The sequence below is a fragment of the Salmo trutta genome, chromosome 1, assembly GCF_901001165.1.
Source record: "Salmo trutta chromosome 1, fSalTru1.1, whole genome shotgun sequence".
NCBI classification, from domain to species: Eukaryota; Metazoa; Chordata; class Actinopteri; order Salmoniformes; family Salmonidae; genus Salmo; species Salmo trutta.
Genome location: NC_042957.1, coordinates 56,261,209 through 56,276,777, shown reverse-complemented (window position 1 = coordinate 56,276,777; position 15,569 = coordinate 56,261,209). Strand labels below are relative to the sequence as shown.

The following is a 15,569-nucleotide window of genomic DNA, read 5'->3' as shown; positions in this document are numbered from 1 at the left end:
CTAGGTCCGGCCTGTCCGGTGGCCACCGCCCGTTGCTGCTTCGTGGCTCCAGATGCCTATGTATCCAGTTCCAGGGTCCTCATCGAGCTCTGCTGCTGCAGCCCTGAGGTCTCCAGTCCTGACACCCTCGTCAAGCTCTGCCACTGTGGCCCTGCGGTCTCCCGTCCTGGTGTCCTCAGCTGACACTGTGCCAGGGGTCAATATGACTCCTGCTCCTCCCCTGGGGGTCTTACAAGCCCTCACCATTGAGGTACTCTTGTTGCCTGTTCCTGGGCAGAGGGGGCAGCTGTCACCAGATCCACCACTGCATCTTGTTGGCTCCCCTCTTCCAGAACTGCTTTACAGCCTGCACTGGCCCCCACAGTATCACTCTCCCTGGTCTGGTGAACTCAAGCACCTTCGTGACAGGCCGGCCAGGTGCAACAAAAGTCAAGCCTTCTGTTGGACCAGTCGCCCATCTGGTCTACATTTCACGTCATTCCTCTCAGTGATTGTCTGCTCTTGCTGCCCTTTAAAATTTGTACAACACATTTGGGGGTGGCTGTTAAAACGGCCAGCTTCAGTCAGCTGATTCTAGCCATCCCTTCTGGTTAGTTCTAGTCGGGCAGCTTAGTCTCCCATTCAGAGACCCACCACTTTTGTTAGTGTCTTATTGGTCAAGGTCACGCCAAATATTTATCACCACATCTCCTTCAGCCTATCAGTGGTCTTGATTCCCAGAACTTCAGTTTCAATTAGTCTATGACACCAGCACGCTGTGTGGTCAGAAACGTGCTTTCCCCATCTTGATGAGCACTTCCACAGTTTCCCCTCCTGCTGAACTTGTCCTCCTGTGGACTGAATCCCTGTGTGTCTGATGTTTAATTGTGCGTGCATCTGAACAACCACATAATTAATGTCAGTTCTCACTGGACATGATTCTCAGTTATCTGAACCATGAGTGGTCAGATATGTGTGTGTGAATGTGGACAACTTCTTCCATTAAACTCCCCTTAACCTGGACATCTGCCTCATCCCTGTTCTGACCGGACATTCTGTAGTGGTTGAAACCTGCCTTAAGCCAGCACCTAAGGTTTCTTATTACATTCATGGTCCTTCGATTCTTTAAAAACCTACCCTTATTTTTCACTGTCCATTTCGCTGTGATTGTCATTCTAATGGAATCCAGAAAGGACAAAACCAAACATTCAAACATTTACATCAAAAGGTGAAAAGGTGAAAAGACACAAAACATCCACATCAAATAAAAGATTTTTCTTGATCAAATAACATGGAAAACAACCACTTTTTGTGCAGTATTAATTTATCATCCTTACAAACCACAATGTAAATGTACATTACTGTATTGAATATAGGCTGGTCATCTAGGTTTGTACCGTTAGACTTTCCATCAACCTTGAATAAAAACAATGCTCAACACAGTAATTGAGTACATTGAGACATCAAGTGGTTTGTGATGTGATGATGTGGCTCAGTTGGTAGAGCATGGTGCTTGCAATACTAGGGTTTGATTCCAACGGGGGACCAGTACGAAAAAGTATGAAAATGTATGCACGCACTACTGTAAGTTTCTCTGGATAAGAGCGTCTAGAAAAAGGAATGAATAGAGCATTTCATTTTTCACATAGAAATAAGCTATTTGCAAAGTATTTCAAGAAACTGAAAAACATATATCAAGCATTTTTATATTCCAACAAGTATTATCAGATGAACTGTTTCGTACAGACAATTATCAGACTCAAGTTACAAATGCTGGTAAACACTCCAATACATTTAGTTTAAATCTTTTCACAAAAGTAGTGCACTGGGCCTTTACTAGTGCTGTATTAGCTGACGATATAGATGTCTTCAGTGCTGGCAACAACAACAAAAAATTATTAACGTAGCAGGTTAGGATCATTCGGTTATGGTTAGGAAAAGGGTTAGGGTTAACTAAAATGCAATTTTTCCAAAAGCTTGACTCCTAGCCATGTCTGCAAACATACCAAGATCTGATCATGGCTAGAAGAGATACAGCTTTTGGCAAGTTAACGTCAAAAGGCGATTTTTTTTTAGCATTTTAGCTAACCCCAACTCGTTTCCTAACATTAAAGTAATTAACCTAACCTGCGACGTACATTTTCCTAACCTGCTGCGTAAATCCTCATAAACCGCTACGAAAAGTTACATCTGACGTCAATTTGACAAAAGCTGGATTCCTTCTAGCCATGACTCCAAGATCGGTTGAAGGACGAGCGTCGCGTAGGGGTGAACCGAACTGACGTAAGACTATGACCGTGTTCGAGAGGATCAAAACCGCAATCTACCATTGACTGACCTACAAATTGTAGTGAGTTCTTATGTACTGTATGACGCGAGGTGATTTGTAGATCCGGCAGTCATCTGCTGTCATTTTGAGGCTCTCGAACACGGCCAATGATACTTCGCCATATTTGGTGGTTAGTTGAAAGGTCATGGCTAGAAGGGATATAGCGAAGACAGTATGCTGTGGCTACAGCTTTTGTCAAATTAACGTCAAAAGTGCATATTAGCTAACCCTTAACTCTATTCCTAACCTGCTATGTTAATTATCCTAACTTACGAAAAGTGAACTCGACAAAAGCTGTATCCATCTAGTCAAAACCGAGTGGAAGTTTCAACCGGATGCTTCAGATTTATACATCCGGTGAAACATCTGGCTACTTGTTCTATCTGTGGTCATGTTGCATCAACGGGCTTGCCGTGAAGTTATCGCAAAAATATGGTTTATACGGTTTCAAACATCACTGAGGTCGAATTCGCAACAGGTTTGCGTCCGGCTTCTCCCCAGCCCTCGCTGTTTCTTCGACGAACCGGTGCACGTGAAGGTAGATGGACTTTCTCCACACCAGAAAGTAGAGTTGAGGTCCAAACTCAAGGACGATAAAGGGGTCACCTTCAGAGCTTCCGCTCTGGTCGCTGCAGATGCTAGCGGACAGGTGGACCTGTGTCGCTCTCCCTCTCTGGGTGGCAGCTACACGGGAGTTGAATCCATGGGCTTGTTTTGGGCCATGGCGGCCGAGACTCCACACAGCAAACTGTTAAAAAAAAATGTTTTGGCTTCAATGATGGTTGACATAGAAGTGCTGCATGGGGACACAGGTGAGCTCTTGGCCACAGAGACCAACGAGAGGCGGTTCATGACGGAAGGGGTAAGGAGAATACCGTTGGGCATGAAAGAAGGGAGAATTCGGGGAGTCCTCTTTCTACCACCCGGTTAGTAGGCAATTCAAAATGCCTTGAAGTGGGAAATTATATTTTTGTGTCTATGGGACCAGGATTAAGTTCTAAGGCAATAGAAATCCATAGATTGTTATGTACTGTATTCATACCTGTTTAACGAAGGGGCCTATATTATGATTGAAAAGTGTCTAAATATTTTGTTGTGAGCTCTCCTAAGAAAAACACAAATTACAGTTTAGAAGGCCTATAAACTTATGCCTTGATCACACGGATAGCGTCATTGCATTGTGCAAAATGGTCCACAGCATCATCTGGATATGTGTGTAACAAAAGTTCAACATTCACCTTCTGCTACCATTTCTGTCAAGCCCTGTACGCATACAGTTTGATGCATACGTTCAATAAATCCAACGTATGCACCACACAGAATGCACTGCAACGCTGCAAGGCAAACTTCATATGTACCAAAATCCAATGACATTTACTTTACATTTTAGTCATTTAGCAGACGCTCTTATCCAGAGAGACTTACAGTAGTGAATGCATACATTTCATATTTTTTTTTGTTATTGTACTGGCCCCCCGTGGGAATCGAACCCACAACCCTGGCGTTGCACACACCATGCTGGAGTTGCAAACACCATGCTCTACCAACTGAGCCACAGGGAAGACACTGAGCCACAGGGAAGAATTGACACTGTCGGTATGATCAAGGCATTAGATAACAAAGCCTACTTTGCATTGCATAGGTTTTATATAGGTAGGCCAGAAAGCATCTCCACCTGCAGTGAGTAACAAAACAGTCCTACATTTCTCTGTTATTCACTCTCTCCTATTCCTCTTTTATTCCCCAAACCTCACAGGGCAGGGTCCATTCCCCGGTGTACTGGATGTGTATACTCTGGGTGGAGGTATATCAGAGGTCCGGGCCAGTCTGCTGGCTAACAAAGGCATTGTGGTTCTGGCTCTGGCCTACTATGGCTTCCAGGACATGCCCAGAACCGTGCCCAAATACTTTGACCTGGAGTACTTTGAAGAGGCAATCACTTTCCTGAGGCGACAGCCACAGGTTAGTGGAGGAAGAAAATCAGTGCCTGTACTCATAAAACATCTGAGTGTAGTGTCCAGCACCATATAATGTCCAGCACTCTTAACTCAGACACATTGTGAATATAGGCCATTTGTTCCATGAGAAGAAAATGTCACCTTGAGGTTCCTCTCACTATGCTTCAGTATTTTGTTAGCTGTGTAAATGCTACTATCTAGTGGCTTCTGTTTGCTCTACACCAGGGGCTCTCCAACTTTTTGGGGGCGGGACCCCACTTGTGTTAGCAAATTCATCAGGGACCACCTAACAGAGGTGAGACCAAGTCACAATTTTGAAAGCCCTAAGCAAGTCTTAACTTTCAAGTCTCGAGTCAAGTCCCAAGTAATAATGGGCAAGTCTCAAGTAAAGTTCCAAATTCAATAGCTCGGGTCAAGTCATAAGTCCCTAATTTTGGGTTTTGAGTCCTTAAGTCAATGGTTGTGTTTTATGCCAATTTTATTGCAATTGCAATACATCAGTGATTTTTGACCCACATGTTTGACAAACTGCATCCGCCCCCCACTACAATAATGATTTTTTTGGGACCGATGATGCAGAGGTGACACCACAGGTTCCAGAATGGTGGGGCAAATTGCTTCCCCTGGGGCTTTTCCTAATCTGGTAACCTAATCAAATCAAATTTGATTAGTCATATTCGCCGACTACAACATGTGTAGACCTTACAGTGAAATGCTTACTTACGAGCCCCTAACCAACAATGCAGTTTCAAAAAAATATAGACAAGAAGAGAGAAAAGTAATTAAAGAGCTGCAGTAAAGTAACACTAGAGAGACTATTTACAGGGGGTACCGGTACAGAGTCAATGTGCGGGGTCACCGGTTAGTTGAGGTAGTATGTACATGTAGGTAGAGTTATTAAAGTGACTATGCATCGATGACAACAAAGAGTAGCAGTGGGGGGGCACTGCAAATAGTCTGGGTAGCCATTTAACTAGATGTTCAGGAGTCTTATGGCTTGGGGGTAGAAGCTGTTTAGAAGCCTCTTGGACCTAGACTTGGCGCTCCGGTACTGCTTGCCGTGCCGTAGCAGAGAGAACAGTCTATGACTAGGGTGACTGGAGTCTTTTACAATTTTTAGGGCCTTCCTCTGACACCGCCTGGTATAGAGGTCCTGGATGGCAGGAAGCTTGGCCCCGGTGATGTACTGGGCCGTACACACTACCCAATGTAGTGCCTTGCGGTCAGAGGCCGAGCAGTTGCCATACCAGGCAGTGATGAAACCAGTCAGGATCTCTCGATGGTGCAGCTGTAGAACCTTTTGAGGATCTGAGGACCCATGCCAAATCTTTTCAGTCTCCTTAGGGGGAATAGGTTTTGTCGTGCCCTTTTCACGACTGTTTTGGTGTGCTTGAACCATGTTAGTTTGTTGGTGATGTGGATACCAAGGAACTTGAAGCTCTCAAACTGCTCCACTGCAGCCCCGTCGACGAGAATGAGTGTGTGCTTGGTCCTCTTTTTCCTGTAGTCCACAATCATCTCCTTTGTCTTGATCACGTTGAGAGAGAGAGGTTGTTGTCCTGGCACCACACGGCCAGGTCTATGACCTCCTCGCTATAGGCTTTCTCGTCGTTGTCGGTGATCACAGTTGTCATCAGCAAATGCAATGATGGTGTTGTAGTCCCTGCCCGTGCAGTCATGAGTGAACAGGGAGTACAGGAGGAGACTGAGCACGCACCCCTGAGAGGCCCCTGTGTTGAGGATCAGCGTGGCGGATGTGTTGTTACCTACCCTTACCGCCTGGGGCTGCCCGTCAGGAAGTCCAGGATCCAGGGTTTCTGGGACAATAGTGTTGATGTGAGCCATGGCCAGCCTTTCAAAGCACTTCATGGCTACAGACGTGAGTGCTACAGGTCGGTAGTCATTTAGGCAGGTTACCTTAGTGTTCTTGGGCACAGGGACTATGGTGGTCTGCTTAAAACATGTTGGTATAACAGACTCGGACAGGGTGAGGTTGAAAATGCCAGTGAAGACACTTGCCTGTTGGTCAGCGCATGCTCGCAGTACATGTCCTGGTAATCTGTCTGGCCCTGCGGCCTTGTGAATGTTGACCTGTTTAAAGGTCTTACTCACATCAGCTGCGGAGAGCGTGATCACACAGTCTTCCAGAACAGCTGGTGCTCTCATGCATGTTTCAGTGTTATTTCCCTCGGAGCGAGCATAGAAGTAGTTTAGCTCGTCTGCTAGGCCTCTGTCACTGGGCAGCTCTCGGCAGTGCTTCCCTTTGTAGTCTGTAATGGTTTGCAAGCCCTGCCACATCCGACGAGCGTCAGAGCCGGTGTAGTACGATTCAATCTTAGTCCTGTATCAACGCTTTGCCTGTGATGGTTCGTTGGAGGGCATAGCGGGATTTCTTATAAGCTTCTGGGTTAGAGTCCCGCTCCAAGAAAGCGGAAGCTTTAGCCTTTAGCTCGGTGTGGATGCTGCCTGTAATCCATGGCTTCTGGTTGGGGTATGTACGTACGGTCACTGTGGGGACGACTTCATAGATGCACTTATTGATGATGCCAATGACTGATGTGGTATACTCCTCTATGCCATCGGAGGAATCCCGGAACATATTCCAGTCTGTGCTAGCAAAACAGTCCTGTAGCTGAGCATCTGCTTCCTCTGACTACTTTTTTTTATTGGATCTAGTCACTGGTGCTTCCTGCTTTAATTTTTGCTTTTAAGCAGGAATCAGGAGGATATTATTATGGTCAGATTTGCCAAATGGAGGGCGAGGGAGAGCTTTGTATGTGTCTCTGTGTGTGGATTATAGGTGGTTCTTTTTCCTCTGGTTGCACATATAACATGCTGATAGAAATTTGGTAAAATGGATTTAAGTTTCCCTGCATTAAAGTCCCCGGCTAGTTGGAGCGCCGCCTCTGGGGGAGGGTTATCTTGTTTGCTTATGGCGGAATACAGCTCATTCAATGCTATATTAGTGCCAGCCTCTGACTGTGGTGGTATGTAAACAGCTACAAAGAATACAGATGAAAACTCTCTCAGTAGGTAGTGTGGTCTACAGCTCATCATGAGATCCTCTACCTCAGGGGAGCAATAGCTCGAGACTTCCTTAGATATCGTGCACCAGCTGTTGTTTACAAAAATACATAGACCGCCGCCCCTTGTCTTACCAGATGCCGCTGTTCTGTCCTGCCGGTACATCGTATAACCAGCCAGCTGTATGTTGATTTTGTCGTCGTTCAGCCACGACTCCGTGAAGCATAAGATGTTAGATTTTTTAATGTCCCGTTGGTAGTTTAATCTTCCACGTAACTTGTCGATTTTATTGTCCAAAGATTGCACGTTTGCTAGCAGAATGGAGGGAAGTGGGGGTTTATTCCATCGCCTACGAATTCTCAAAGGCAGCCCGACCTTCGGCCCCTTTTTCTCCGCCGCCTCTTCACGCAGATCACAGGGATCGGGGCCTGTTCCAGAGGAAGCAGTATATCCTTTGCGTCGGGCTCGTCAGAGTCATGAAAGGAAAAAAAGGATTCTGCTAGTCCGTGGTGAGTAATCGCAGTCCGGGTGTCTAGAAGTTATTTTCAGTCATAAGAGACTGTAGCGGCAACGTTATGTACAAAATAAGATAAAAAAACAAGTTATAAACAAACAAACAAAAAAACACCATCAGTAAAACGTCTGCCTTCTCCGGCACCATCTTAACCAGGTAGAAATCAGGAACCTATAGGGCAGTGTTTTCCAAACTCGGTCCTCCGGACCCCAAAAGGTGCACAGCTGATTCAAAAGATCAAATCTTGATGAGTTGATTACTTGAATCAGCTGTGTAGTGCTAGGGCCAAAACTAAAACGTGCACCCCTTGGGGTCCCGAGGACCAAGTTTGATGTATGGTCTGACAGTGATTTTTCTTAAGTAGTTGTAAAAAGGCATTTACAGTAAATTCGGAAAGTATTCAGACCCCTTGACTTTTCCCACTTGTCACGTTACAGCCTTATTCTGAAATTGATTTTTTTTTAAATCCTTCATCTATCTACACACAATACCCCATAATGACAAAGCGAAAACAGGTGTTTAGACATTTTTGCAAATGTATTAAAAATAAAAAACATACCTTATTTACATACTGTTAAAGTTTACATACACCTTAGCCAAATACATTTAAACTCCGTTTTTCACTATTCCTGACATTTAATCCTAGTAAGAATTCCCTGTTTTAGGTCAGTTAGGATCACCACTTTATTTTAAGAATGTGAAATGTCAGAATAATAGTAGAGAGAAGGATTTATTTCTGCTTTTATTTCTTTAATCACATTACCAGTGGGTCAGAAGTTTACATGCACTCAATTAGTATTTGGTAGCATTGCCTTTAAATTGTTTAACTTGGGTCAAACGTTTTGGGTAGCCTTCCACAAGCTTCCTACAGTAAGTTGGGTGAATTTTGGCCCATTCCTCCTGACAGAGCTGGTGTAACTGAGGCAGGTTTGTAGGCCTCCTTGCTCGCACACGCTTTTCAGTTCTGCCCACAAATCTTCTATAGGATTGAGGTCAGGGCTTTGTGATGGCCACTCCAATACCTTGACTTTGTTGTCCTTGACTTTGGAAGTATGATTGGGGTCATTGTTCATTTGGAAGACCCATTTGCGACCAAGCTGTAACTTCCTGACTGATGTCTTGAGATGTTGCTTCAATATATCCACATCATTTTCCTTCTTCATGATGCCATGTATTTTGTGAAGTGCACCAGTCCCTCCTGCAGCAAAGCACCCCCACAACATGATGCTGCCACCCCCGTGCTTCACGGTTGGGATGGTGTTCTTTGGCTTGCAAGCCTTCCCCTTTTTCCTCCAAACATAACGATGGTCATTATTGCCAAACAGTTCTATTTTTGTTTCATCAAACCAGAGGACATTTCTCCAAAAAGTACGATCTTTGTCCCAATGTGCAGTTGCAAACCGTAGTCTGGCTTTTTTATGGCGGTTTTAGAGCAGTGACTTCTTCCTTGCTGAGCGACCTTTCTGGTTACTTCGATATAGGACTTGTTTTACTGTGGATATAGATACTTTTTTACCTGTTTCCTCCAGCATCTTCACAAGGTCCTTTGCTGTTGTTCTGGGATTGATTTGCACTTTTCGCACCAAAGTACGTTCATCTCTAGGAGACAGAACACGTCTCCTACCTGAGCGGTATAACGGCTGCATGGTCCCATGGTGTTTATACTCCAGAGGGTAGTGAGGTCTGCACAACGCATCACCGGGGGCAAACTACCTGCTTTCCAGGACACCTACACTACCCGATGTCACAGGAAGGCCAAAAAGATCATCAAGGACAACAACCACCCGAGCCACTGCCTGTTCACCCCGCTATCATCCAGAAGGTGAGGTCAGTACAGGTGCATCAAAGCTGGGACTGAAAAACAGCTATCAAGGCCATCAGACTGTTAAACAGCCATCACTAACATTGAGTGGCTGCTGCCAACATACTGACTCAAACCTCTAGCCACTTTAATAATAAAAAATTGGATGTAATAAATGTATCACTAGTCACTTTAAACAATGCTACTTTATATAATGTTTACATCCCCTACATTACTCATCTCAAATGTATATACTGTACTCTATACCATCTACTGCATCTTGCCTATGCCGTTCGGCCATCGCTCATCCATATATATTTTTATGTACATATTCTTATTTATTCCTTTACACTTGTGTGTGTATAAGGTAGTTGTTGTGAAATTGTTAGATTACTTGTTAGATATTACTGCATGGTCAGAACTAGAAGCACAAGCATTTCGCAACACTCGCATTATCTGCTAACCATGTGTATGTGACCAATAAAATGTTATTTTATTTGACAAGAAATTTGTGGAGTGGTTGAAAAACGAGTTTTAATGACTCCAACCTGAGTGTATATAAACTTCCGACTTCAACTGTAAGTATTCAGACCCTTTGCTATGATACTCTAAATTGAGCTCCGGTATATCCTCCTTCCATTGATCATCCTTGATGTTTCTACAACTTGATTGGAGTCCACCTGTGGTAGATTCAATTGATTGGACATGATTTGGAAAGGCACACACCTATCTATATTAGGTCCCACAGTTGACAGTGCATGTCAGAGCAAAAACCAAGCCATGAGGTCGAAGTAATTGTCCGTAGAGCTCCGAGACAGGATTGTGTCAGGCATAGATCTGGGGAAGGGTAACAAAAAATGTCTGCATCATTGAAGTTTCCCAAGAACACAGTGGCCTCTATCATTCTTAAATGGAAGAAGTTTGGAAATACCAAGACTCTTCCTAGAGCTGGCGGCCTGCCAAACTGATCAATCGGGGGAGAAGGGCCTTGGTTAGCTCCAGTGTTCCTTTATGGAGATGGGAGAACCTTCCAGAAGGACAACCATCTCTGCAGCACTCCACCAATCAGGTCTTTATGGTAGTGGCCAGACAGAAACCACTCCTCAGTAAAAGGCACGTGACAGCCCGCTTGGAGTTTGCCAAAAGGCACCTAAAGACTCTGACCATGAGAAACAAGATTCTCTGGTTTGATGAAACCAAGATTGAACTCTTTGGCCTGAATGCCAAACGTCACATCTGGAGGAAACCTGGCACCATCCCTACGGTGAAGCATGGTGGGGATGTTTTTCAACGGCAGGGACTTGGAGACTAGTCAGGATCGAGGGGGAAAATGAATGGAGCAGAGATCCTTGATGAAAACCTGCTCCAGAGCACTCTGGACCTCAGATTGGGGTGACCGTTCACCTTCCAACAGGACAACGACCCTAAGCACACAGCCAAGACAACTCAGACTGACTTCGGGGCAAGTCTCTGAATGTCTTTAAGTGGCCTAGCCAGAGCCCGGACTTGAACCCCATGGAAAATCTCTGGAGAGACCTGAACATTAGCTGTGCAGCGACGCTCCCCATCCAACCTGACAGAACTTGAGAGGATCTGCAGAGAAGAATGGGAGAAACTCACCAAATACCGGTGTGCCAAGCTTGTAGCGTCATACCCAAGAAGGCTTGAGGCTGTAATCGCTGCCAAAGGTGCTTCAACAAAGTACTGAGTAAAGGGTCTGAATACTAATGTAAATGTGATATTTCAGTTTATTTTTAACACTTTTGCAAAAATGTCTGGACCTCATTGTGGTATGGTGTGGATTTTTTCTAAACATTTAATTGGCTTTGTTCTGGAGGTGGATATTAGATTTGAGATTTTGTCAGCCTTTTTATTTTCATTCATTTTGGTATAGAATATACTGTAAAAAAGTCACCGTAACTGAGCTTCTCAGTCCTTATACATAGAAATTCCCCCGAAGAGAATCCCAGACCCTAAGGGGACTGGAATTGGTCAAACCCGCAGTTTAATACTTTTAATCAAATCAAAATCAAATTGTCACATTTTATTGGCCACATAAACATATTTAGCTATGTTATTGCGGGTGTAGTGAAAAGCTTGTGTTCCTAGCTCCAACAGTGCAGTGTTATCTAATAATTCACAAATCTAAAAGGAAGACAATGGAATATCTAAATATTGGGATGAGCCATATCAGAGTGGCATTGACTAAAATACAGTGAAATAGAATACAGTATATACATATGAGATGAGTAAAGCAGTATGTAAACATTATTAATGTGACTAGTGTTCCATTATTAAAGTGACCGATGATTCCATGACTATGTATATAGATAGGGCAGCAGTCTCTAAGGTGCGGTGTTGAGTAACCGGGTGGTTGCCAGCTAGTGATGGCTGTTTAACAGTCTGATGGCCTTGCGATAGAAGCTGTTTTTCAGTCTCTCGGCTCCAGCTTTGATGCAACTGCAATGACCTCGCTTTCTGGATGTTAGCGGGGTGAACAGGCCGTGGCTCAGGTGGTTGATGTCCTTGATGATCTTTTTGGCCTTCCTGTGACATCGGGTGCTGTAGGTGTCCTGGAGGGTAGGCAGTGTTCCCCCGGTGATGCGTTGTGCAGACTGCACCACCCTCTGGAGAGCCCTGTGGTTGCGGGCGGTGCAGTTGCTGTACCAGGCGGTGATACAGCCCGACAGGATGCTCTCAATTGTGCATCTGAAAATGTTTGTGAGGGTCTTAGGGGCCCAGACAAATTTCTTCAGCCTCCTGAGGTTGAGGAGGTGCTGTTGTGCCTTCAACACAGTGTTTGTGGGTGGATCATTTCAGATTGTCAGTGATGTGTACGCTGAGGAACTTGATGATTGAGTTAGAGGCGTGCATGGCCACTCAGTCATGGGTAAACAGGGAGTACAGGAGGGAGCTGAGCACGCACCCTTGTGGGGCCCCAGTGTTGAGGATCAGTGAAGTGGAGATGTTGTTTCCTACCTTCACCACCTGGGGGCGGCCCGTCAGGAAGTCCAGGACCCAATTGCACAGGGCGGGGTTCAGACCCAGGGCCCCAAGCTTAATGATGAGCTTGGAGGGTACTATGGTGTTGAAAGCTGAGCTGTCGTCAATGAACAGCATTCTTACATAGGTATTCCTCTTGTCCAGATGGGAAAGGGCAGTGCGATGGCAATTGCATCTTCTGTGGATCTATTGGGGCGGTAAGCAAATTGAAGTGGGTCGAGGGTGTCAGCGAAGGTAGAGGTGATATGATCCTTAACTAGCCTCTCAAAGCACTTCATGATGACAGAAATTAGTGCTATGGGGTGATAGTCATTTAGTTCAGTTACCTTTGTTCCTGTACCCACGAAAGCAATGGTGAACATCTTGAAGCAAGTGGGGACAGCAGACTGGGATAGGGAGAGATTGAATATGTCCGTAAACACTCCAGCCAGCTGGTTTGCGCATGTTCTGAGGACGCGGCTAGGGATGCCGTCTGGTCCGGCAGCCTTGCGAGTGTTAACACGCTTAAATGTCTTACTGACGTCGGCCACGGAGAACGAGAGCCCACAGGCCATGGGAGCGGTCCGCGTCAGTGGCACTGTGTTATCCTCAAAGCGGGCGAAGAAGGTGTTTAGCTTGTCTGGGAGCCAGACGTTGGTTTTCGCGACGTGGCTGGTTTTCCCATTGTAATTGTCTGTAGACCCTGCCACATACGTCTTGTCTGAGCTGTTGAATTGCGACTCCACTTTGTCTCTGTACTGATGTTTTTCCTGTTTGATTGTCTTGTGGAGGGAATAACTACACTGTTTATTTAACCATATATCCAGTCACCTTTCCATTGTTAATTGCAGTTTGCGCTTTCAGTTTTGCACGAATGCTGCCATCTATCCACAGTTTCTGGTTTGGGTATGTTTTAAGTCACCATGGGAACATCATCCCCTATACACTTCCTGATTAACCTGTTATGGATAGGGGGCAGTATTTTCACGGCCGGATAAAAAACGTACCCGATTTAATCTGATTATTACTCCTGCCCAGAAACTAGAATATGCATATAATTATTAGCTTTGGATAGAAAACACTCCAAAGTTTCTAAAACTGTTTGAATGGTGTCTGTGAGTATAACAGAACTCATTTGGCAGGCAAAAACCTGAAGATTCCTTACAGGAAGTGCCCTCTCTGACAAGATCTTGTTCTTCTTGTCTCTGTTTATTGAAGACTGAGGATCTTTGCTGTAACGTGACACTTCCTACGGCTCCCATAGGCTCTCAGAGCCCGGGAAAAAGCTGAATGATATCGAGGCAGCCCCAGGCTGAAACACATTTGCGCGTTTGGCAAGTGGTCTATCAGCGGACGATGGGACTCATGCTCGTGCACGAGACGACACCATGTTTTTATTCTATCGTCTTTGAACGGATAAAACGACTCCCGGTCGGAATATTATCGCTTTTAAATTGATTTTAAACAGCGGTTGACATGCTTCAAAGTACGGTAATGGAATATTTAGAATTTTTTTGTCACGAAATGCGTCGTGCTCGTAACCCTTCTTTACCATTCGGATAGTGTCTTGAACGCATGAACAAAACGCCGCTGTTTGGATATAACAATGGATTATTTGGGACCAAACCAACATTTGTTATTGAAGTAGAAGTCCTGGGAGTGCATTCTGACGAAAAACACCAAAGGTAATATTTTTCTTATAGTAAATCTGACTTTGGTCAGGGCTAAACTTGGTCGGTGTCTAAATGGCTAGCCGTGATGGCTGGGCTATCTACTGAGAATATTGCAAAATGTGCTTTCACCGAAAAGCTATTTTAAAATCGGACATATCGAGTGCATAGAGGAGTTCTGTATCTATAATTCTTAAAATAATTTGTTTTTTGTGAACGTTTATCGTGAGTAATTTAGTAAATTCACCGGAAGTTTGCGGGGGGTATGCTAGTTCTGAACGTCACATGCTAATGTAAAAAAGCTGTTTTTTGATATAAATATGAACTTGATTGAACAAAACATGCATGCATTGTATAACATAATGTCCTAGGGTTGTCATCTGATGAAGATCATCAAAGGTTAGTGCTGCATTTAGCTGTGGTTTTGTTTTTTGTGACATTATATGCTAGCTTGAAAAATGGGTGTCTGATTATTTCTGGCTGGGTACTCTGCTGACATAATCTAATGTTTTGCTTTCGCTGTAAAGCCTTTTTGAAATCGGACAGTGTGGTTAGATTAACGAGAGTCTTGTCTTTAAAATGCTGTAAAATAGTCATATGTTTGAAAAATTGAAGTTTTCGGATTTTAGAGGAGTTTGTATTTCGCGCCACGCCCATCATTGGATATTGGAGCAGGTGTTTCGTTAGCGGAACGTCTAGATGTAAGAGGTTAACTCTGTCACCGTGTCTTTGTATACGTTAATGTTACTCTCAGAGGCTACATGGAACACAGCCCAGTCCTCATGATCAAAACAATCTTGAAGCATGGATTCCGATTGGTCAGACCAACATTGAATAGACCTTAGCACTGGTACTTCTTGTTTGAGTTTCTGCCTATGGTAAGGGAGGAGCAAAATGGAGTTGTGATCTGATTTTGGAGAAGGGAGGGCGTTGCAGGCATCTTGAAAGGGGGAGTAGCAGTGGTCTAGTGTTTTTCAAGTGCGAGTACTACAGTCAATGTGTTGATAGAACTTAGGTAGTGTTTTCCTCATTTGCTTTGTTAAAATCCCCAGCTACAATAAATGCGGCCTCAGGGTATGTGGTTGCCAGTTTGCATATAGTCCAGTGTAGTTCCTTTAGGGCTGTCGTGGTATCGGCTTGAGGCGGAATATACACGGCTGTGACCATACCAAAGATAATTCTCTTGGGAGGTAATACGCTCGGCATTTGATTGAAGTGTTCTAGTCGGGTGTACAAAAATATTTGAGTTTCTGTATGTTATCACAATCACACAATGAGTTGTTAATCATGAAACCTAAACCACCGCCTTTCT

The 15,569-nt window shown here is 44.5% G+C and overlaps 1 protein-coding gene across 2 annotated transcripts in view; it reads left to right on the top strand.

Annotated features, from left to right (window-relative positions):
- Positions 1 to 2,437: 2,437 nt before the first annotated feature.
- Positions 2,438 to 15,569, top strand: part of LOC115201796 (acyl-coenzyme A thioesterase 1) — a 38,282-nt gene continuing 25,150 nt past the window's right edge. The window contains exons 1-2 of one of the 2 annotated variants that reach the window (XM_029765674.1): positions 2,438 to 3,234; positions 4,065 to 4,270. In XM_029765674.1, the coding sequence (XP_029621534.1) occupies positions 2,700 to 3,234; positions 4,065 to 4,270 (741 nt within the window). In that variant the 5' untranslated portion in view covers positions 2,438 to 2,699. The remainder of the gene's footprint in view (positions 3,235 to 4,064; positions 4,271 to 15,569) is intronic. The other variant, XM_029765675.1, reaches the window with a different exon arrangement.